We start from the raw sequence: 21,803 nt of genomic DNA on the forward strand, positions 1-21,803 counted from the left end.
TCATCAAGTGGGGCCTGGACTGCAGAGAGCTCCCTCTACCGAGGGGGCTCAGGCACGAGCGTTTCTTCTATCTTAACTCAACTCCTATGTAATCCAGTCACCAAACCGGACCAAACAAGTTGGGAGCACACAGTGTAATCGCGTATGTGGTTATTATACCACAGGATGAGTGTGAGGCTGGAAGAGCCACAAGAGGAGTTATGGGAAAGGGGCAAAGCCTGGCTGACCACCCTCCCGTCTCTTCTGCCTCCCGGATCCATCCTGGCTCCACAGTCGTTGTCACAATGATGCGGGATTCTGAAGTCTCTTTAAAATAATCATTAAAAAGGCGAAGAATAATTACCGGCTGGGATTGTAATTATGGGGTGGGGGAGCCCAGACTGAGAGAGAAGGAAAGAACGGGGAGGAGGGGGTGTTAACTGAGCTAGGGGACGGTTTCATCTGTGATACCGAAATTGGGTTACTGTGTCCCTGAGAGGGGTGGGGAGAAAGGGTTTAGAATAGAGAAAGAGAAAAAGAGAGAGAGAGACAGTCTGAATTATCTACAGATATAGAAGCTGAGAGAACAGAACGGGTGAACTCAGAGAGATAAAAAAGATTCAGAGAAGGAAAGAAACAGAGAGTATCTTCCCTGCTTTGAAATTAAAAAAGAAAGATAAGAGATGGAGATACAAGGGACAGGTGGAGGCAGAAAGGGAGCCAGGAAAGGTTTAGAAGGAAATTAAAAATCAGACAGGACAAAGAGAGGAACTGAACTAGGTTTGATGAAAATTACTTTTGTATGGGAAAGTTTTATGTGTTTCAGTGAATGAATTTAAGGGGGGAAGAAGTGGGTAAAATAAAAAACAACAACAACAAAAAAGAAAGCAAACAAATTAACCCTAAAGTTATCTCTTAGGCTACCAGGGAGAATCGAACATTACTTGCCCTATTCTTACTCCGAGGTTCCCTTTCCCCCTCACTAGAAGGATGTCTAATCCTGGAACTGTACTTAAGGCAGTGAGAGAATAGAGAAAAAGAAGGGCTTGGAAACGGGAAAGAGAAGAAATAGAGGAACAGAAAGGGAGAGAGAGAAGAAAAGTAAACGAAGGAAGGGAAGAGGGAAAAGGGAGGGAGCAAAGAAAAGAAACGATGAAAAAGGGAAAAAAGAATACGGAGAGAAGTGAAAAAAAGGAAAGGAGAAAAAAGGAAAGAGGGAGGGCAAAGAAGCAAAGAAAGAATAAGAGAGGAAGAGGAGCCTAAAAGAAAGAACAGATAAAGAGGAGGATGACCCAGGAGCTGTTGGTAGGAGAAGATTTATGGCACCAAATCTGTTTCCAAGGACAAACTCCACTTAATAGCACATTACGTGGCAGGCTCTGAAGCGCGTGTGGAGCAGGCCGCCAGTTCTGAGGGTTCCTGCGGCCCGCGGAGGCAGGGGCTCCGAAGTCAGAGCCCTCGGGCCATCCCCGGCCGTTATTAACTTCTGTTTGATTAGGGTAATTGTTCAAACTTGGGCTGGACAGTATGATTAATTACAGTTTAATTAACGTGTCCATTAAGAGCATTTAATGCCACGAAGCGTTGTGGGGGGAAGGGAAAGAAGGATTGGAGGTGGGGGCAGTGCCTGAGAGGAGCCTTTTTACCTTCTACACCCAGGCTCGCTGATTTGTAATTTAAACAGGAGGAAAAAAGACTAGAAGAGACGTAGAGCAAAGGGTAGAAAGGAAGGAGGAGGACAACTAACTCAAGGATGAAAAGATACTGAGAGGAACAAATTGAGTTAAAAAAAGAAAATGAGTCACAGACACACGAGGGGGAGAGGGGGGGAGAGAGAGAGAGAGAGAGAGAGAGAGAGAGAGAGAGAGAGAGAGAGAGAGAGAGAGAGAGAGAGAGAGAGAGAGAGAGAGAGAGAGAGAGAGAGAGAGAGTCAGTCGCTGGAGGAGGGGGTGAGGATGTGCTTGACCTCCAGCTCCCCCTGTCTGGCTCTATTGGTGTCCCCTGACTTGCCCTAACAGGACTCAAGGCCTGGACCCAAGGTCCCTAGGAAGGTAGCCGTGGCCTTGGAAGGAAAGAATCCCCTTCCCTAATCTGAGAGATCTCAGTTTGGACGCCTCCCACCTCCTGTGTGCACACACTCTACAAACGCAATAAGGGCCTGGTTGCTAGATGTCCTCTTATCGATTCCCCTACACAACACTTGAGAGTGGGTGGATTCTCCCACCATTTTAGGGCCAGAGAGAATGACCAGGCTATGTCTGACCACGGCTACCGAACGCCCAGTCCCCACCCAAACCCCACTCCGCAAGCCACAGACCTCGCGCCTCCAAGCATAGTCAACCCCCCCCATCCCCACGCCCACCCCATACCCCCACATACTCTTCCCACCATCCTCGACCTAGCTTGACTCCGGTGGCGTCTCCTTTTCCCATCCCGCATCGACCCGTCTCACTCCCCCGCCGGCCTGGGGCAGTTTGCGGTGCTACATAAATAATACATTCGGTGATTTCTCCCGCCATCGACCCGCCCGCGGTCTAGGGCCTCAGTGGACAGGGCCAAGGGAGGAGGGGCAACAAGAGACTCGGAGGGAGGCAGTGAAGGAACAGGGAGGCCAACCTGGAGGGCCGCGGACACTGCTCATTCCACCTCGCCAGCTCCACCGCCTCCTCCAGCCACTTTCTCTCCTTTGCCTACCGCGCCACCCTTTGCTACCTTCTTCCCCCACCCGACAGACCCCCCAAACCTGAACATCTTCGAGAAGCAGCTGCTACCTTTTGTCGGCCCATTTCTGCACCAGCCCCGAACGAGGGACCGAACTGGTCTCGGGCCCCCTACAGACAAACTTTCCAAGCTGCCTGGAGTCCGACTGGCACGGAGCTTTTGGGGGAGGGTTCCCGTCGCACCCTCAGCTTCTCGTGGGCCCAAGGCTGTGGAATACGCACTACTATAACCGAGAGGTTAGCTGGGGGCCCTTGGCAATTGCCCTCCCACCCCACTCCAGAGCCAGCAAGCTGCTTTTTGCTCTCCTCCCCTTCCAAGACCACTATTTTTATCCCTTTCCTATTCCCACCCAAGCATGGCCAGACCTCAGGGCGCCCGCAGCTCCGGGTCCTGCCCGCCTGCCCAGCGCTCTTCCCTTGCACGCCGACCTTACCCCCCCCCCCCCCCGCCCCATCTCTTCTTCCCCCTCCTCTCTTTACACCTCCCCTTTCCTCCTCCCCGCCCCCAGCCCTCCCCTTCTCCCGGGCGCGGCACCGCCCGCCCGGCCGCAGGTGCAGAGCTGGGCGCAGGTGTCTCGGGGCCGGCCGCTTACCTTGCACTCTGCCCGGGGCACCCCCTGTCTTGTCCCCCGCCCCCCTTTCCCTCTCCCTCTCCGGTCTGGGAGCCCTGGGCTAGCCAGCCCCAGGCCGAGGCTGCGCGCTGAGTGACTGGCGGGCTGGGGGCTGATTGACGCGCGCCGGGCCCCGGCGAAGTGCGGCCCCTGCCGAGGTGCGCCCGCTAAGTGGGTGTGCCTGCCTATTATTTCAGCTGTCAGCGGATCGATGCGCGGCGCCTCCGACTCAGGCGCCGCTGCTGCCGCCGCCCCCGGACCGGCCATGTGGTCACTTCTCTTGTTGCGTCTCGGGCCGGGAGGACAGCGGCGCAGGACAAGCACCCGAGCTCTCCCGTGAAGAGGACTCCTCGGCAACTAACTCCCCCTAGGCTCGCGGCCCGGCTAGCTCCTGGGACTTAGGGCAGTGGATGTGTGCGGGGGGGAGGGGGAGGGTGACGAGGGAGGGTTGAAGGGTGTGTGAGAGTACGAATGTGTGTGCCCGCGCAAACGTGGGCCCGCACCGTAACCCAGAGAGCTGGGTGCAATTTCTAACTCCCGCCGGTTCCGTTACCCAAAGACAGTGACCCTGCACTCCAGGGTCCAGCTGCCGCCTCTCGGTGAGTACCAGCGTCGGGTCCAGTTCAGAGTCCTGTGCCTTTTTCGTCGTAGCTTTTTTCGTTTCGTTCTTATTTAAAATTTATTATGCAAAACAAAACCTTAAAAGCTCACCCAGCCGCCAGGCTCGCAGGCTAAAGGGTATCTCCACTCGTTCCTCTATTACCACCCCCCCCACCCCCGCCTCCTCCCACGCCAGGAGGCGGAGAAGCTGCTTTACCAAACCCGCCTGGGGCCACTGCCCCTTCCAACTCAGCCTGTTTTCTTTTCTTCCCCCCCCCCCCCCCCCCCACTGCCGGCCTTCAGGGCTTTTCTTTCCTCAAACCGCCTCCCTCCTGGCAGCAGACCCTCTGATTCAGGATCCCGTCTCTGAAATCCGATTCGTCTCCTGGGGCTCCGTTTCTCCTTCTGTTCCCCTGTTCCCTGCCTGACGGGCTAGGTCCAAGGCAAAAGACCGGGAATGTTTTCTTCCCTGTGGTCTCTAAAACAGTTTCGTGTTTCCAAGACCCTACTCCCAGATTCCCCTTGGTCTCCCCCTATGCACAGCACCCTGGACCGGTTCTTGGGCAAATTGGGATTCTGACAGGAACTTGGTCTCCTGGGGCTCCAAGACAGACTTTTCACTAGATGCGGGCCAGTTGACCCTCACATTTCGAGAAAACGGTGCTGAGATTGTGTAATTACCTTAAAAGCTGCTCAGCCTTTCCAATCTCTCCTACATAAGCTCATTTGCTAAGCTTAGGGATCCTTCTGCTAGGTCCCTGCTTTGGAGTTGTCGGCTTCCTACACTGCGGTCGGTGAAGGTTTTTTTTAAAGGTATTCAACTTTTAGGTATGGTCAATTTATATCAAATCAATTATTAGAGACCCAAGGGAAGGAAATATATGCAGAGATAATGCTACATCCCGCCTCATGGTTTCTTAAAAAGACAATTTGGGTGGGTAGGGTTGCATTTCTTGAAATTAATCTGCTATCTTGGTTGTTTGGAAGGTTGTGGGGTGGGGAAGGTTGATTTTCCTGGACCCACGACCATTGGAGCCTTGACCAGGCCAGATCTTCCTTTGCTGTGGTTAAGGACAGGGGAGGAGGGTCAGGGACTGATCCGGATCCCTCTAAAGCTAAGGAAACAGGAATTTAAAACAGCCCATCGTGTCAAATGCCGACTAGAATCTGGCAACCGGAGCAGCCGGGATTTTAGATTCTTAGTTGGAGGGGAAGAGGGAGCTTCAAGATCAGAATCCCCTGAGCTCCCCAAAGATTTCAGGAAGCTGTTGAGACTCCAGTTTTCTATATTTGGAGCCATGAACACATTTGGAAAAACAAATAATGAGGGGATAAAGGAAGGAGCAAACTGAAATTTAAAAAGAAAAATCCAACTCCTGAACTCTGGGTAAAGTAGGGGGAGGGGAATAGTATTTGATAAATGAAAAATTAGGGACTTTTCGGCTGGAACCAAAAGAGAGGCAAAATCTGAGAAACTTCTACTAGGGACCCCCTCCCTGCCAGATGGCCCAGTCCTGAAATGTGTATTTGTCAGGAAAATGGCTAAAACAGGTAGATCACATTATTATGGCCATGGCACAAGATTTCCCACCTATAGTTACAAAGAAAACCATTTAATTTTCTGCCTTTAATCTTTCTGCCAAAAGGAGCTTAGGGAGACTGGGAAAGGAACTGGTTTGTTTACAGTTGAGCACTAGTCCGCTCTTTTTCCCTGACCCCACTCCCGAACTGAACCAGGCCAGGGATCAGTAGTTTGGCTGCCTGGGATCTTGTTCGTAGGGCTCAAGCTACCCGAAAGAGTTTTTGGGGATGGGCTCAGAACCCCGGACAGCAGTCCCTGCCTAGTCCTGCCCCTCTCCAGTCCAGATAGTGTGATAATGGACATTGACAGCCCTCCAACCACCATGTGTTGGGGGCTCCCCTCTTAAGGATCTCTCTGCTCATGTCCCCACCCACCCATACCCAGTGTGGCCACCGGGTTGGACAGAGAGAGTTGAACAGACTGTGAATGTCCTTGATTAGGGACCAGGGAAGTTGGGCAACTTTGGGGTAAATATCTCCTCTCTCCTCTTCCTCCTCTTTTTCCTCTTCCTTCTCCTCCTCCAACCCTGATAGCTTTTGTCCTAGCGCCAGCACATGTATTAATAACAAAAGGAACTTATTGGGGGGGGGGGGCGACTTCTGTTGTGAATAACAAATGCAAAGCCCCCCACGCAGGCAGCAGCTCCCTGCGCCCAGCTGGGCGGGACTGAGCAGCGGCCCTGAAAATGGCTCATCTCCTCTCTGATTTTTCTTTTGCAGAAGTGGCGGCATGGAGGCTCTCGCCAGTCAGATGGGGAATGGGCGCGAAGGAAGCTCCTCCCCAAACTCCAAGCAGGAGCTGCAGCCGTACTCCGGCTCTAATACCCTCAAGCCCAACCAGGTCGGCGAGACGTCCCTGTACGGGGTCCCCATCGTCTCCCTGGTCATCGACGGCCAGGAGCGTCTGTGTCTGGCGCAGATCTCGAACACACTGCTGAAGAACTACAGCTATAATGAGATCCACAACCGGCGGGTGGCCCTGGGCATCACGTGCGTGCAGTGCACCCCAGTTCAGCTGGAGATCCTGCGCCGGGCCGGGGCTATGCCCATCTCATCGCGTCGCTGCGGCATGATCACAAAGCGCGAGGCAGAGCGGCTTTGCAAGTCTTTTCTCGGAGAGCATAAGCCGCCCAAGCTGCCAGAAAACTTCGCCTTCGACGTGGTGCACGAGTGCGCCTGGGGTTCCCGAGGCAGCTTCATCCCTGCCCGATACAACAGCTCCCGCGCCAAGTGCATCAAGTGCGGCTACTGCAGCATGTACTTCTCCCCCAACAAGTTCATCTTCCATTCCCACCGTACCCCGGAGGCCAAGTACACCCAGCCCGACGCGGCCAATTTCAACTCGTGGCGGCGCCATCTCAAGCTCAGTGACAAGACGGCCACAGACGAGCTGAGTCACGCGTGGGAGGACGTCAAGGCCATGTTCAACGGCGGGACCCGTAAACGGACATTCTCCCTCCATGGCGGCGGGGGAGGAGGCGGTGGAGGATCCGGGGGCCCCGGAAAAGGAGTGGCCGGTGGTGCAGGGGGAGGCCCGGGCTGTGGAGGAGATCTCCCCCCTGGCCCACCGCCCCACAAGAGCCTCCGCTGCGCTGCTGATGATGACCCCACAGGACCACCTGGCCCACCACCGCCTCCTCACCCACAGCGGGGGCTAGGCCTGGCTGGAGGAGGCGGGGGCGGTCCTGGAGGGGGCAGTGGGGCCGGGGTCCGCAGCTACCCAGTGATCCCTGTGCCCAGTAAGGGCTTTGGCCTTCTACAGAAGCTGCCACCGCCTCTCTTCCCGCACCCTTACGGCTTCCCCACGGCTTTCGGCCTGTGCCCTAAGAAGGATGACCCAGTACTGGGCGGGGGTGATCCCAAGGGCGCTGGCGGGGCAGGTGCGGGTAGCGGAGCAGGAGGGGCAGGAGGCGGCGGAGGACATTTACCCCCAGGGGCCGGGGCTGGGCCAGGCGGAGGTACTATGTTCTGGGGCCACCAGCCAGCTGGGGCAGCCAAGGACGCGGCTGCAGTGGCTGCAGCAGCAGCCGCCGCCACGGTCTATCCGACCTTTCCTATGTTCTGGCCCGCAGCAGGCAGCCTACCTGTTCCACCCTATCCAGCTCAGAGCCAGGCCAAGGCCGTGGCCGCGGCGGTTGCGGCCGCAGCGGCCGCAGCAGCAGCAGCGGCTGGGAACGGTGGAGCCGGAGGTCCGGGTGGTGCGGGCGGAACAGGAGGCCCCGGCGGAGGCCCGGTTCCCCCTGGAGGGACTGAACCCCTGGAGGTTGTGGGAGAACCGGTCAAGGAAGGCGGCTTAGGAGGTGAAGAGCGGTGCCCCAGCGCGCTGTCTCGCGGACCTGGGGACGAGGACGGAGTAGATGAGCCTTTGCCGCCGTCTTTAGGCCCCCTTCCCCTGGCGCCACCCCAGGCCCCACCGCCCCACCAGGCCCGCAAGGGCAGCTACGTGTCAGCCTTTCGACCCGTGGTGAAAGACGCCGAGAGTATAGCCAAGCTGTACGGCACCACCCGGGAGGCCTATGGGGCCGGGGCTGCGCGCGGCCCGGGGGGGAGCGGCGCCGGAGGCTACTTGAGTCCGGACTTTCTGAGCGAGGGCAGCTCTAGCTACCGCTCAGCCTCGCCTGACGTGGACACGGGTGATGAGCCCGAGGTGGACGTGGAGTCCAACCGCTTCCCGACGACGAGGAAGCGGAACCTGAGGAGGAGGCAGATCCAGGCCAGTCAGTCGTGGGAGGCGGCCCTGACGCGGACCTGACAACCCCGCTTCCCACCGGCATCTCCTGCTCGTCCTCTGCCACCTCCTCCTCAGGAGACTGCCCGGCAGATTCGTCCGACGGTGGCAGTCCTCACCACCGCCGACGCCACTTGCCGCCGCCCACTGGCCGGCCAGGTTTCGGAGACCAAGCGGCTGAGGAAGCAGGGAGACGCTCGGATAGGAGTCCTGAGAATGGAAACTACGACCTGCGGGAGCCCTGCGGGGCTTTGGGAGGCTCGGGGCCAGGATCTGGCCCCGGCCCTGGCAAGGTGAGCCTCTCCTTGTTCTTTTCTCTCATTAGAGATCCAGTCTATAAAGGCGTGGGGGAGGGAACAAAGGAAGCCCCACAGTGTGATGGCCTTGCCCAGCATCGCTGGCCTTGGGACTGGTAGGGTCGGGTTTTCACTTATCATCCTCACCTCAAGTCAGTGTGTGGTGAAACTGTACACCTTGTGACGAGTACACCCAGATTGTCCAAGAGCCCTCAATCATTCAGAGCCCGGTAGTTTTAGTTGGCCTTCCCATAACTACTGGGCCATTTTTACCCTTTGGGGCCTCTCAGGTCCCAGGAGCAAGTTCCTCGCCTCTTCCCAGTTACTTTTTAGGCCGAATCCCTCCAACTATTCATGGGGACCCCCGTGGCACAAAATTCCTGCATAAATCCCTGTCGCTATTGTATACACGTGTTGTAACCTAGAATATTACAAGTCAGGCTTCCAGGATTTTGCAGCTCATTTTCTGTGGAATGCAGCTGTATTTCTGCATTTCATTTCATCGTGCTTTTGTAGCTAACCGAAAGAGGGAGAGACACCGAGACAGAAAGCTAGTGAGACAGAGACAGGGTACGGGATGCCTCCCCCCCCCCCCCCCCCCCAGCATTTCTGTGTACCCGGGATGCTCCTAAATACTTCTGACCAGAAAACACGCCTAAAACTATCGCTGCAATGAAACAAGTAGACAAGTTGGAATGTATGCCCTCGTTTCGTGATTTGGGAAAGTCTGGTGGTGATAAGACACTTGTATCTGGTGGCCAGATTCACGAAGATGCAGAAAATCAGGGAGCAAAGATTTACCTTAAAGTACCCCTATATCCCCACCAGACTTAGCTTAAAGCTGTTGGAAGGAGGAGGAGGTTTCTCTCTGGATTCCTCAGGCTCCACGTTACACTGGGACCGCCACATTCCGAAATGTGTATCCAATAGATTTGGATCCCTAGGACAGAAGCAGCTTGGGGGAACTTTGGAAAGAACAGCGACTTAAACTGCGAGTGGAGACTTGTTGGGGGAGGGAGGGAGAAGGTCTGCTCTAGTTACTGTGCGGTGGTTGGGGGCCGCTCTCCATGGAGTGTGTGTGTGTGTATACGTGTACATTATGTATATATTATACGTGTGTATATATGTGGTTTTCCCAGCCTTGCGTTCGAGCCCGAGTTGGCTATACTTGAGCATCGAGAAAGGCCCAGGATCATGATATTTTAAAGTGATTCTGAACACCTGTAAATTTACATCGAAATAATTAACCTGATTAGGACTTCTTTTGTGCTGGGGATGGGGGGGGGGGGGGGGAGGAGAAATTATGGCAAATTAGTCGGAGGCTGAATTTGTAGGGGCAGCGAGCTTTGAAAGCTCTTGGCCTCCGCGACTGAAATTTTAATTCAGGTAATTTTCTCTAGAGCACTAATAATTATATTTAATACTAAACGATTTGCGAGGCTCAGAGGCCGTTTGGCCGCTTCGCCTGCGTCACCAATGCCGGGCGGGCGGTCATTGTGCCCTCGCTGGGGGCCTCTGGGTCCCGCCCCCTCCTTTCCCATTCCCCCTTCTGTTTGCACACAGCCTAGTCCCTCCCCTCCCTTCACCTGGCCCCCCTCCCCCAATCGAATCCTGTTGGAGCTTCCCCTTTTCCTTGCCTAGAAGGGTGTCTGAGGGTCCTCGGGGCCGGAACAAACCGCCGGCCTAATTGCATCTAATTTCTCACGTCCCCCTTGCAGGTGTATGGGCAGGAAAGAGACGAGCACTTGCAGACCCTGAAGAGCTCCTCGGCGCTGGGAACGGCGGCCTCTTACCTTTGCAACCCAGAGGCAAATGGTAAAGGTGGCCCTTTCTCCCTTCTTCCCTACCCGAGAGACTTCTCTGAACTAGGAGGAGGAGGAGGAGAGAAGAATATGAAATAGGAATAATGAAAGGGAGAGAAGGAACCCCAACAACTTAAACTGCACGATGTAAAAGAGAGCCTCCCTACCGTCTCACTGAAATGCATTTAGTTCACTGGTTTACATTTTGACTCCCCCTTCAGTTGAATCCATCCATCCAGGGCCTCAGTGGCTATCCATCGGGCACCCTACTATGTGCGAGTCATAAGCAGCTTCTTTGAGTGGATCTATCTGGAGGACACTGTGGTTGGCTATTTGATCTGTGTGAAATCGCTCATCTACATTGTACAGTGGTAGACGGGAATAAAGCTGAACAGGAGATATGTTGGTGATCTATATAGTGTGATGAATATATGTTATATAAAACTTGAGAGACATCCTAGCTCAGTGGATATCGAGCCACTGGCTGAGGCAGGAAGACTTGCTAACCTTTCCATACTTGGCAATTATTGAACATTTTAAATTACACAGAAGTTGCCTCCCTACAAAGGTAGAAGGGATTTCCTCACTAGGGAGCTTCCCACTACAATGAAATCACACGTTCAGTCCTTAGCCCTAAATGAGGCTTATCAGAGGATCTTAGGGTGGGAAGTCCATGAGTTCTTCATCTTTTCTTTTCTTTTGTTAATGTCATGGATTTTGGCAAAAGCTATAGGTTGCTTTTTAGAATAATATTTTAAAATAATTTCAATTAGAAGTTAGTGAAAATAAAAATGGATTTATTTTGTCCTACCCACTTGTGTAGACTCGTTTAGAGTACCTTAGCAAGTTCAATCCTCTCATTTTATAAAATACTATGGTATTTGAACCCCAAAGGAAGATTGTGGGTGTGGAGAGAGAGAGAGAGGGAGAGAGAAAGCAAGACGTAGATGGACAGAGACAAAAAGAGACAGACAAAGAGGAAAAAACTCTCTTGGGAGGCAAACTTCCCTAGGAGGATTACCTCAGTGGGCAGCCAGCCTTACTGGTCCCTTTAATGGATACTGATCTCTGGTGGGATAACCAGTGAGGGAAAAGTGAATAGAAGAAACTTGCTCTGTCTCTCTGTCTCTGTCCCCCTCTCCCCTAGTTTGTAATCCCCAGACCACCACACACACACACACACACACACACACACATGCTAGTGGCCCAGTATTTCCACTCAATGTAGGTCATTTGTCTCTGATGGGTTTTGGTTTCTTCTTTTGAATGAGGGTGGGGGAGGAGAGGAAGGTTTGTGAGGAAAGAGCACAGATTTACCCAAGGTAACACTCCCAGGAGCCCAGCCAGCCTTCCAATAGCAAAGGGACTAGGCAGCTACCCTAAGAGGCCTTTAATAAGGTCCCATCCTTAATTATGTAATTAAGGATATATTCGGTCATACTTTCGTTGCTTGTACTTGAAAATCGGTTTATTCCTTTTAAGAGCCAGATAAAGAAGACAATCACTCTACAGCAGAGGATTTGGAGACTAGGAAATCCTATCAAGACCAAAGGAGTGTCTCTCAGCCCAGTCCTGTAACCACAGACCGAGGTGAGTGAGCCCTTCTCTCTCTCTCTCTCTCTTTCTCTCTCTCTCTCTCTCTCTCTCTCTCTCTCTCTCTCTCTCTCTCTCTCTCTCTCATTCATTCTCTCTCTGTCTCTCTCTTTCACACACACACACACACACACACACACACACCACCTCTGCAGCCCAGTCCCTGCCTCTGCCTTCCCTGTCCATCCCCACCTCTCCCAGGCCCTGGGGAACTTCAACCTGTGCATAGTGCCTGCTGACTGCTTGGTAGGGCTGCTGAAGGGCGGACATCCATGATGGAAATGTGGACACTAGAAAGCAAGGGGCTTTAGATGGGCGGTAAAAAGCTGTCCCCTCCAGCTTCACATGGATAAATACTGAAATAACTTTCACCAGCCAGAGCCGGTTTCTCCATTGTTGTCCCCTGATTTCCCAATTCCTTCTCCACCCCTACACTCCCAGCCCATTCCTTCCCTGGGCAGAAACTGGCCCGTGCTGAGTAGTTCCAAAGAATGGGAGCCCCAATCGGGAAGGGCAAAGGGAAGATGAAAAAGAGGAGTTAAGAGGAAGAAAGGAATTGGGGCACCAAGCCTGAAGTGCAAGAGACTTTTCATGCAGAAAGATAGCCTAAACCCCATCTCTCTAGGCCTAGATATATCAATAAAGGCAATTAGCCTCTTGCAGGGAAACCTGTTCTCCTCCTTCTTGCCCATTCCCTCATGGGCAAAGACCATGCCAAAGGGGTAGTTTGGGGCTGGGTTTGGAGAGGTTTGTCCTAGGGCATTCCTAAGCAAACCCACTCTCTCTTGACTCAAGGCATTTCTTGTCAGCTGGCAAAGTCACCTTCTCACTTGATCTTGTGTTTGTCACAGGAGAAGAAAGCCTGACCTTGGATGTCACTGGAACTCCGATAGGTGAGAAAGACATCGAGAACCTCGCCAGAGGTGAGGACTCTACAGTTTGTTTAAGTCCTCAGAGGCAGGAGGCCTGAGTGGGTGGTGTGTGTGTGTGTGAATGAATAAAGGCAAGATCCTAGGGTCTGAGGTGAGCTGGGGGCAGGAGTGTAGGTGATTGGAGCAGTCTTTCTCAAAGCTGACCTGTAGACAAGCTGACAGATATTGAAGAACAAACAAAAAGATCTCCATCCACTGCAGAACTGGCTTTCCCTTAAAATCAGGATAAGAATTTTTTTCCCCTTTGGGTATCTTTGGACTTTCTGAGGCTGCTCCCACTTTTTGTTTTTGTCTTGAATTATCCCAGTGATTTTCTCCCTTTCTTTTTCTCTAATAGAGGAGGTCTTAAAGGGGTTAGAAAAACAAAGAGACAGAACAGGGTTTGAGAGGGATTCCTGTTGATCCTATACAGAGAGTAAGACTGCCTTCTGAAACAGAAGTCCTATAGATTGATTTTCATCTGGCAAGGGGAAGTAGGGTGAATGAGGGCCCTATGTCAATAGCATCCACCCAATGTGGCAGACAAGATTTTTAACCTCCAAAAGGAGTGAGCTTGCAGGAGATTCCAGGAGCCTTCCCTAAAAGTTGCAGGTTAAGGCTTCCTTGCAAAAATATAGGCTACACTGATGAAGAAGGCCCTGTTCCCTACTTCCCTTTCCCATTCTTCCCATTCCCTGCTTCCAGCCAAAAGGTTTATCTGGAGACAATGTTCTGGAAGGAGGAGACATGAGATGAATGGATCCTCTAGTCTTGGGTCTATTATTGACTCACTGTGACCATGGGTAGATCACATTACCTCTTAGGGCTTCATTTTGCTCGCCTGAAAAATTAATTCCAAGAGTCTTTTAAGCTTTAAAAATCTCACAATTCTGTAAGCAGGCAGAAGGCCATATGGATGGATGCAGCACTGATACAGGGAGGTGGGGAAATGGTCCAGAGTCTCCTTTCCCTGGAGTTTTAGGGGCTACGTCAAGAAGGGAATGTATACAAAGAGTCTGTTACTCCTAGAGCAGATAGCTAAGTGGTGCAGTGGATAGAGCACTAGGCATGGAGTCAGGAAGCCCCTTGAGTTCAAATGTGACTTCAGACACTAGCTGTGTGACTCTCAGCAAGTCCACTTAACCTTGTCAGTCTCAGTTTCCTCATCTGTCAAATGAGCTGGAGAAGGACATGGTAAACCACTCCAGTGTCTTTGCCAAGAAAACCCCAAGAAGGATCATGAAGAGTTGAACACACAACTGATCAACAACTCCTAGAGCAGGTTCCCCTTTAAGATGTCCATTCTGGTTTGTGTAGAACAAGAGGGGGATGTGGGGTAAACCTTGTGCTCTGAAAAAGAAAGTGTGTGGTGATTAGGGCAGTTCTAGTTCCCTTTATTGGATATCTACTAAACACCCAGTTTGCAAGCAACAAAAGGGAGGCAAAAGAACTGGCTAGATGAGGTAGCGTGAACCCATCCATCTAGAAGCTTGGTGTATGGGTTGGAAGATGCCTCCCATCCTACTCCTGCCACCACTGCCACCCTTTGGTTGGTGAAATGGAAAATGGGAAAAAGCAAGCCAACCTCAGTCTGCAGGTCCAGGCCCCGACTTCAAGTGGGGGGTAGGGGTTGGGGGCAGGTAGGGTTTGCCAGCAGTGGAACCAGGGTATGACCCTGAGTGGGTTGTAGAACTTCAGAAAGCCTGGGGTGGAGGCTCAGGTGGCATCAGAGCTGTCCTGGCCAAAGAACTGCAAGGCCTTACCAAGCTTTTCCTCACAGGTGAACTGCAAAAACTACTTCTGGAGCAAATGGAGCTCAGGAAGAAACTGGAACGGGAATTCCAGAGCCTCAAAGGTACATTCCCTACTTACCTCATTCTCCCTGTCCTGACTGGCCTCCCCTTTTCTCCTCCCCTTTTTCCTTCTCTTCCTCCTCAAACAAATTCAGCTGCCTTGCTTTCTGGGTCTTGTCTTTTCTCCTTTTCTCCTCTCCCCTTTTTTCTCCTCCTCTTTCTCCTTCCCTCTCATCCCCTTCCTCCCCTCCTTTTTTCTTTTCTATTCCCCCTCCTCATCTTCCCTCCCCAACTGTCTTAGGCTGAAGTATGATGCTCAAGCTATTTAGGTTTCTCCCCCAGGCCAGCTGAAGGAAAGAACTGCCCAGTCAGTATGTCCTGGTCTGTCCCTCCTCACCTCTGTGCCCCCATGCCCACAACCACTTCTGTCAGTTCCCTGGGGTTCTCTGGAGGGCCACCAGCCTGGGTAATGCATGCGGGGGTGGGGACTGTACTTAACAGTTCTCACTTAATCAATTTGCACAGATAATTTTCAGGATCAGATGAAGAGGGAATTGGCCTATCGAGAAGAAATGGTACAACAGCTGCAAATTGTCAGAGGTAAGACTAGAGTCAGGTGAGCGCTTGCAAGAGGCCATAACTACCTCTTGTCTGGTAGGGGCTGTAATGTTAGTTCAGTCATTTGGATTTAAATTGAAGGTAATTTAACAATTATTTTTTTTATTTAATATCCTTTGTATACTCTGATTAGCCTCAGAATGGCAAGCAAGCCCAACAAACGGCTTGAAGGCATCATTACATGGAGTGATTGAACTTCTTATCGCGGCAATTTCCATGGTTTCTAAATTAAAAATCGAGGCGTAAAATTACCTGGGAAGTAATGCCTAAGTTTGCTTTAATTTTGGTTAGATCCATCTGCCTTTAAGCGCAATTCCCAACCATACTTTCCTATACCATACTGCAGTCATAAGCTAGTGTGCTGCTGCTGCTGCTGCTGCTGTGTGTATGTTTGTGAGTTTCGGAAGAGTTATCCCAACTAAACAAAGTCGGATGTGTTGGTGATGCTTGGGGTGGATGAAGGGAGAGAAGGGAGCGAGGACACCCAGTTTTGATTCAGTTTGGCACCCATTCCCTCCCCATTCTCTTTCAGACACTTTGTGTAACGAACTGGACCAGGAAAGAAAGGCTCGCTATGCCATCCAGCAGAAATTAAAAGGTGAGGGGAGCATCTCATCCCCTTTTTAGGCTCTAAATTGGGGAAACCAGGGGAGGAGGAGATGGATGGAAAGACAGGAAGGGAGGGAGGGAAGGAAGGAAGGAAGGAAGGAAGGAAGGAAGGAAGGAAGGAAGGAAGGAAGGAAGGAAGGAAGGAAGGAAGGAAGGAAGGAAGGAAGGAAGGAAGGAAGGAAGGAAGGAAGGAAGGAAGGAAGGAAGGAAGGAAGGAAAAGAGAAAAAAAGAAAACGGGGAAAGAGCAAGAGAAGATGCCGGAAGGCTTGGCGGACTGGTAAAAGAGTTCTGAGTCTGGGAAAGTAGAGGGGAGCGGCTGATGGAGAAGATAAATGGGGGCTATCCGGATACAGAGAAGGATATTTAGTTATAACTGTGTTTTAAAATTTGTATAGCTAGGATAAGTAGAACAGACGAGATTACGGAACCCCAGATTTGGAGAAGGGGGAGGGGCGGAGAAGCCTCTGAAGTGGGGGAGGGGAAGTAAGCTTGGGCCCCCGGCCTGGGTTTCTCGCTCTCCAGAAGCCCACGATGCGCTACACCACTTCTCCTGTAAGATGCTGACGCCGCGTCACTGCACGGGCAACTGCTCATTCAAGCCTCCACTCCTGCCCTAGCCCAACCCAAGGCAGCCGAGCCGCGTGGACACACCTACAAGCCATGCTCCTCCTCTGTAAATACGGAGCAGAGACCGAAAGAGAGAAACAAGCCATTTATACCAGACCAATGTAAATAGTGATCTCCGGACGCCCTCTTCGTCCATCTCCTAAGCCTCGGCCCACTCACTCTCTCCCCTCACACCTCCCCTCCAATCCCTGGGATTCTGTGTGACTCAGAGCTTCTAAGTGTAAATACTGCCTAAAACTAAGTTGAAATTCAGGGCATCGGACCACAAAAGTTTAACTGGACCAAAGGAAGAGGGGCAGAAAAGGAAGGAAGGAAGGAAGAAAGAAAGAAAGAAAGAAAGAAAGAAAGAAAGAAAGAAAGAAAGAAAGAAAGAAAGAAAGAAAGAAAGAAAGAAAGAAAGAAAGAAAGAAAGAAAGAAAGAAAGAAAGAAAGAAAGAAAGAAAGAAAGAAAGAAAGAAAGAAAGAAAGAAAGAAGGAAGGAAGGAAAGAAGCCCTCATCAACTAGCCCGAAGGAGGGAGAACACGCGGTCCAACTGTACAATATATGACTGTCGATTGTGAATACAATGTTCTCAACTTCCCGCCAGCGATGTTCCATACGTGATCACTGTCTGATTGAAGTCCTAGCTACCTGTAATGTCCACTTCTTAAACTCTCGTTCCTAATGACAAAGTGGCTATGTGCAATGGATATAAATGTACTGTGATTCTCTTAGTACAGCATTTGGTTTAACTTAACTTTATTTATTTATGAAGTAATTTATTTTGCTGTTTCCTCCTGGTCCCTTCACCTCCCTCTTCCCCGCTGAGTTTTGATCTTCGGGTTTAATTTAATTTATTTATTTTAAATTATAAATGATTGATGTAACAGCACTTTAAAGGGCGACCACCGACTCACGAGATGACAACCTTTCAACTTTGTTTTGGGAGACATTTCTGTATTAAGTGACTTTGGTTCTTTAATAAAAACAATCTCGATCATGGGGCGCCGGAAGCGAGAGCTGATGAAAGGGCGAGAGCGGGAAGGGCTTGACCAGGGTCCGTCGTTCTGTCCCTAGACAGATGGAAACCCCTACCGAGGAGAGGAGGGGGAGGCAAGGCTGGCACCGCGTCGGGGTCCCTGGAAAGGAGTGATCTTGTTTCGTTATAACGTCTTCCTTCTTTGCCAAAACGTTTCTGGGCCCCGAAGGGAGAAAACTGGGGCTGGGATTGTGGGCCCAACTAACCTGTCCGTCTGGAGCGTAGTCCATAGATCAGACTGAACTCGACCACCACGATACCCGAAGGTATCATTCACACCCACGTCCCTTAGACAAGCACACACACACACACACACACACACACACACACACACACACCACTTTACTGAGAAGCGAAAGCACAGGAAATCTAGGGTTGTGTTTCAGTCTCCTGTCCCGGGCGGGCAGTGTAGACGGGAGAGAGAAAGGGAACCTTCCTCAACTTCACCACCAAGTGTCCTACGTTCTTTGGTTTCTGAAATCCCGGAAAAACATCTTCCAGGCAGACCAGACCCCTCCTCAACTTCAGAGACCTTGATTGCCTCACACAGGAGGGTGGGGGCAGCTGCTGAGGTGTAGGGGGGTGGAGGGAGACAAAATAAACCAAGTTCTTCATTTCTCCTCTATCTCTCCTCCCTCGCCTTTGGGCTTCGGAAGCTCGGCCTTAGGTAGCAGCCTTTATCCCTGCAACGGGGCTGGCTGGGTTCCACCCCTCCTTGGGGAAAATGGGGGCAGGGGCGCCTCAGGTCTCTAGAAAGAGACTTTCTCCCCGGGTTCTCCTTCATCCCCTCCCCCTTCTCCAGAGATCCAGGAGTTCATTAGTAGGCCATTTATATGCTTGTTTCACACATGAAAGTAAAACACTAATGAGCTCAGAGAGAGGTTTTTGGTGTGTTGGGTTTTTTGTTTTGTTTTGTCCCCCCCCCCCCCAAGGTGGTTTACACAGCTATTAGCCCTAAATACCTGTTTTCAGCCCAGAATTACCGAACAAACGAACAAACAAAGCCGAGAGCTCTGATCTCCCCTCCACCCCTCTCCAGTTAAGATGTTGCTCCCAGAAAGGAACGAGACCTTCTCAACCTCGTTCACTAAGACTTTCCCCCAAGCCAGTCCCGCTAGAGAGTGAGTTCAGGTTGCTGGCGTGGGAAGTAGCGTGGGCTCACTAGGAAAAGTCGCCACGTCCTTTTTCTGTGGCGGCCACAAGCCAGGAATTGGTGTCTCCTGACCGAGCTGTTCCGCATGCAACGCTAGTTCATATTTGTACACCACTTGTAAGATACCCCAAACACCCCTTATTTTGTGAGCGTTCAATCGGCTCTTCCTTTCTCTCCCCGCTCGGTCCTTTCTGTGGCCCTCCGAAAAACCCAACTGAACCCTGCTGCCTTCTTCCATCCCCGGCCCTGAAATGCTTCTGGAGAGGGCAGAATGGGCTGCCTTTGAAATATTCGGCTGTTTCGTCCAGGAGAGCACTTGGCGATTCTTGAACGCGAGGTTATGGAGCAGGTGGGCACAAGAACAAGGATTCATGCTGGTGAATTTGATTAACTAAGTTATGATAAATGCTAATGCCCGGATAAGCAGAGGTAGGTTAAAGAGCTTGCGGAATTGCTACTGCTCTGGCCACGCGGCCGACTAGCTTGGCAATGCCATTTGCCGTGGAGGCCTTTCTGGACCTGACGGAGAGAGGCTTGGGTTTAAACCCATCAAGATGGGGTCAGGTGGAGATAAGGCAGGCGGATCAGATCGTGTGGAAATCCAAGAGCACAGCTGGCTGGGGTTTGAAACAGGGGATCGGGAAACCAGGGGCGGCATAAGGGCGCCAGCCGAAAATTTAGCCCGGCTCTTCTTAACAATACAAAGACCCCCGGGGCCAGGAACCCAGTTCTGGGCTCTGAGGTCTGGGTTCTAGCTAATTGTAAGGCTTGGGGCAAATACCTTACTCTAGACTCTATTCTTTCTCCTTTTGTGCCGGGATGTGTCTGGACCCCTTCCAGCGAGGAGTTTTTAAGCTTCTTTGTGTCATGGACCCCTTCCCAGAATTATATCCTTAAATGCATGAACCAAAACACACTGAATTATAAAGGAAACCAGTTCTATTGAAATAAGGGTGTAATTTTTCCCTCCTTCCAACTTCATGGGCCCTTCTGAAATCTATTCTATTTTCGCTCCTTCCCCAGCTGACAGGAGCATAGATTTAGAGCTGGAAGGAACCTCAGCAGTCATCTAGACCAAACTCCTCACTTTACAGATGAGGAAATTGACGCCTACAGAGGTTAAATGACTCCCCCAAGGTAGTAAGTTAAATGACTCGCCCAAGGTAGTAAGTAGCAGCCTGGTTTTGAACCCGAGTCATCTGTTTCCAAAAGGTAGAAGAAAACACGTCGTCCCCAGCCCTTTTTCCTAACGATCCTCTTCCTCTTTTCCTGTCCCGAACGCTCCGACTCGGGGTATTTCTGGAGGCAGTAGTTCACAATCAGTTTCAGCGACCTTTCCTGCGTCCCATGCCTCGCTCCCCGGGCACGCCACTATACCTTCGTAGGTCCTAGCCTGCTCCTCCGCGGCCTTTCTTATGCCTCCGATCTTTCGATTAGAACGAAGGAAAAGTTTTGCGGCGGCCAGACTCAAGCTTCTGGAACTGAGAGGAGGGTTTGGGCGGCTCTTTGGGATACCGGGCTGGCTGACTTGGGGGTGGGGTGTCACGTGGGAAACTACCCTCTAAAAGTGGGAGGCCCAAGGTGGGGATCGGGGAGCCTAATTTGGTCCGGCTTCTGGAGAAGGGACTGGCTTCTTTCTCGGCGAGTGGGGTGGCTTATTTGTAGAGAGGCCGACATAGTGTTCTGCTGGGATTCCCCAACCGGTTCTTGCCCCTACTTCTTTACCGCCGCCACGCTTGACTGTGTCAAAGCCAGTGTCCTAAGTCTCGTGTGCCCTCCAGGGCTGGAGACTCCTAATTCTTGGGGCTTACGCAGAGGGCTGAACTTGTCAGAAATGGAGTTATCTCGCTCGAGTCTTGATCGAGCCAGTTTCCCAAGGAAGTTATCAATTGTCTGGGCTGGACGGACCTTTACTAGTCTAACCTTCTCCCCTCTTCCCGGTGGGGAAACTGAGTCTCAGAGAGGGCCAATTGTGTCCCCACTTCACAAACTGGGACCACGAACCTTTATCTGAGTAATCCGCATCCGGGGCTCTTTCCCCAGAGTGAGGGAAGCGCTTCTATGCGCCAGGGGCTTCTTCCCAAATTCTCAAAATCCAGGTGACTTGTGGAAACTGTTAGGACCCAGAGCTCAGCCGCAGATCCTCGGGAGCCCGGAATCTATGCAGTCACGGCCTTTTCCAAACATTAATAACAAAACGATTGGCATTGATGTAATTATCAATAATTATACAAACGATTGCTGATTGCGAGGCTTGTAGCTATTTTAATTAGTTTCCCAGATTCTAATTAAGTTAAATGAAAAAAATTAATAGGGAAAATATGCTTTCAAAAAACAAAAACGAAATAAAACAGAGAACTGGGAAGAGAAAGTTTATTTCTCGCCACAATACTGACACCTTGTGAATCTTTGCTGGAATTGCAACCAACCGCGACTTGCCCAGCGAGAAAAGGGACTTGTTTTCTTGTGCAATTTATCCAAGAGAACTACTCACTTTCAACGTTTAATTTTCAAGGGAGATAGAGGAGTGAGACAGAATTCCAGGTTTCTCCATAGAATTTCTGGCGTTGGTGCTTAAAGCTCCTTGCCCTGGCCAGCTTCCAATTACATGAAAAGCTTCTCAGCTCTAGGTATTATTCTAAGTTCCCAAAGGGCAGAACCTGAGTTCTCCAGGCTTCCTCCTTAAAGTCTTTGCTGACCATTCTGTCCAACACAGACCTTTTCCTCTTCTGGATTCTAGCACTGATTTGCACAAAGTGCTCAACGTAAATGTATGCACCGTATTCTTTCAGTTATATTTCATCTGTCTGTGCTATAACCATCAAATTCTGGAGTCATTCAGCCTGTGGGCTACCTTTGGCATTGCAGTAGACAGCCAGGGTACAATGAGGGCAGCAAGGTCTATGGTCTTATGGGGTCTGCATTCTATTGGCAAGAAAAGCTACGGGCAAGAAAAATGTAAAAACAACAACAAAACCCAACAGTGTATGCCAAGCAATCGTTGTTTGTCTTTTGTTTCAGAGGACCAGTGGCATCACAGGTGATGCCTTGACTCTCACGTGAACTGGATTTAAGCCAGGCATTGTTGCACCACGTCACCAGCCTCACACTCTCTTCCAGAGTCAAGACAACAAGTCAGGATGATTGGGGATGGACCAGGAT

At 51.3% G+C, this 21,803-nt stretch overlaps 1 protein-coding gene across 1 annotated transcript; it reads left to right on the forward strand.

Annotated features, from left to right (window-relative positions):
- Positions 1-3,250: 3,250 nt before the first annotated feature.
- Positions 3,251-17,449, forward strand: SKOR1 (SKI family transcriptional corepressor 1). The gene is given in 10 exon segments (XM_056808707.1): positions 3,251-3,909; positions 6,212-8,165; positions 8,168-8,512; positions 10,234-10,330; positions 11,800-11,907; positions 12,762-12,833; positions 14,602-14,676; positions 15,140-15,214; positions 15,765-15,830; positions 16,365-17,449. Coding segments are annotated over 9 exon segments (2,877 nt in total). The 5' UTR covers positions 3,251-3,909; positions 6,212-6,221; the 3' UTR covers positions 16,460-17,449.
- Positions 17,450-21,803: the final 4,354 nt, after the last annotated feature.

The sequence above is a fragment of the Monodelphis domestica genome, chromosome 1, assembly GCF_027887165.1.
Source record: "Monodelphis domestica isolate mMonDom1 chromosome 1, mMonDom1.pri, whole genome shotgun sequence".
NCBI classification, from domain to species: domain Eukaryota; kingdom Metazoa; phylum Chordata; class Mammalia; order Didelphimorphia; family Didelphidae; genus Monodelphis; species Monodelphis domestica.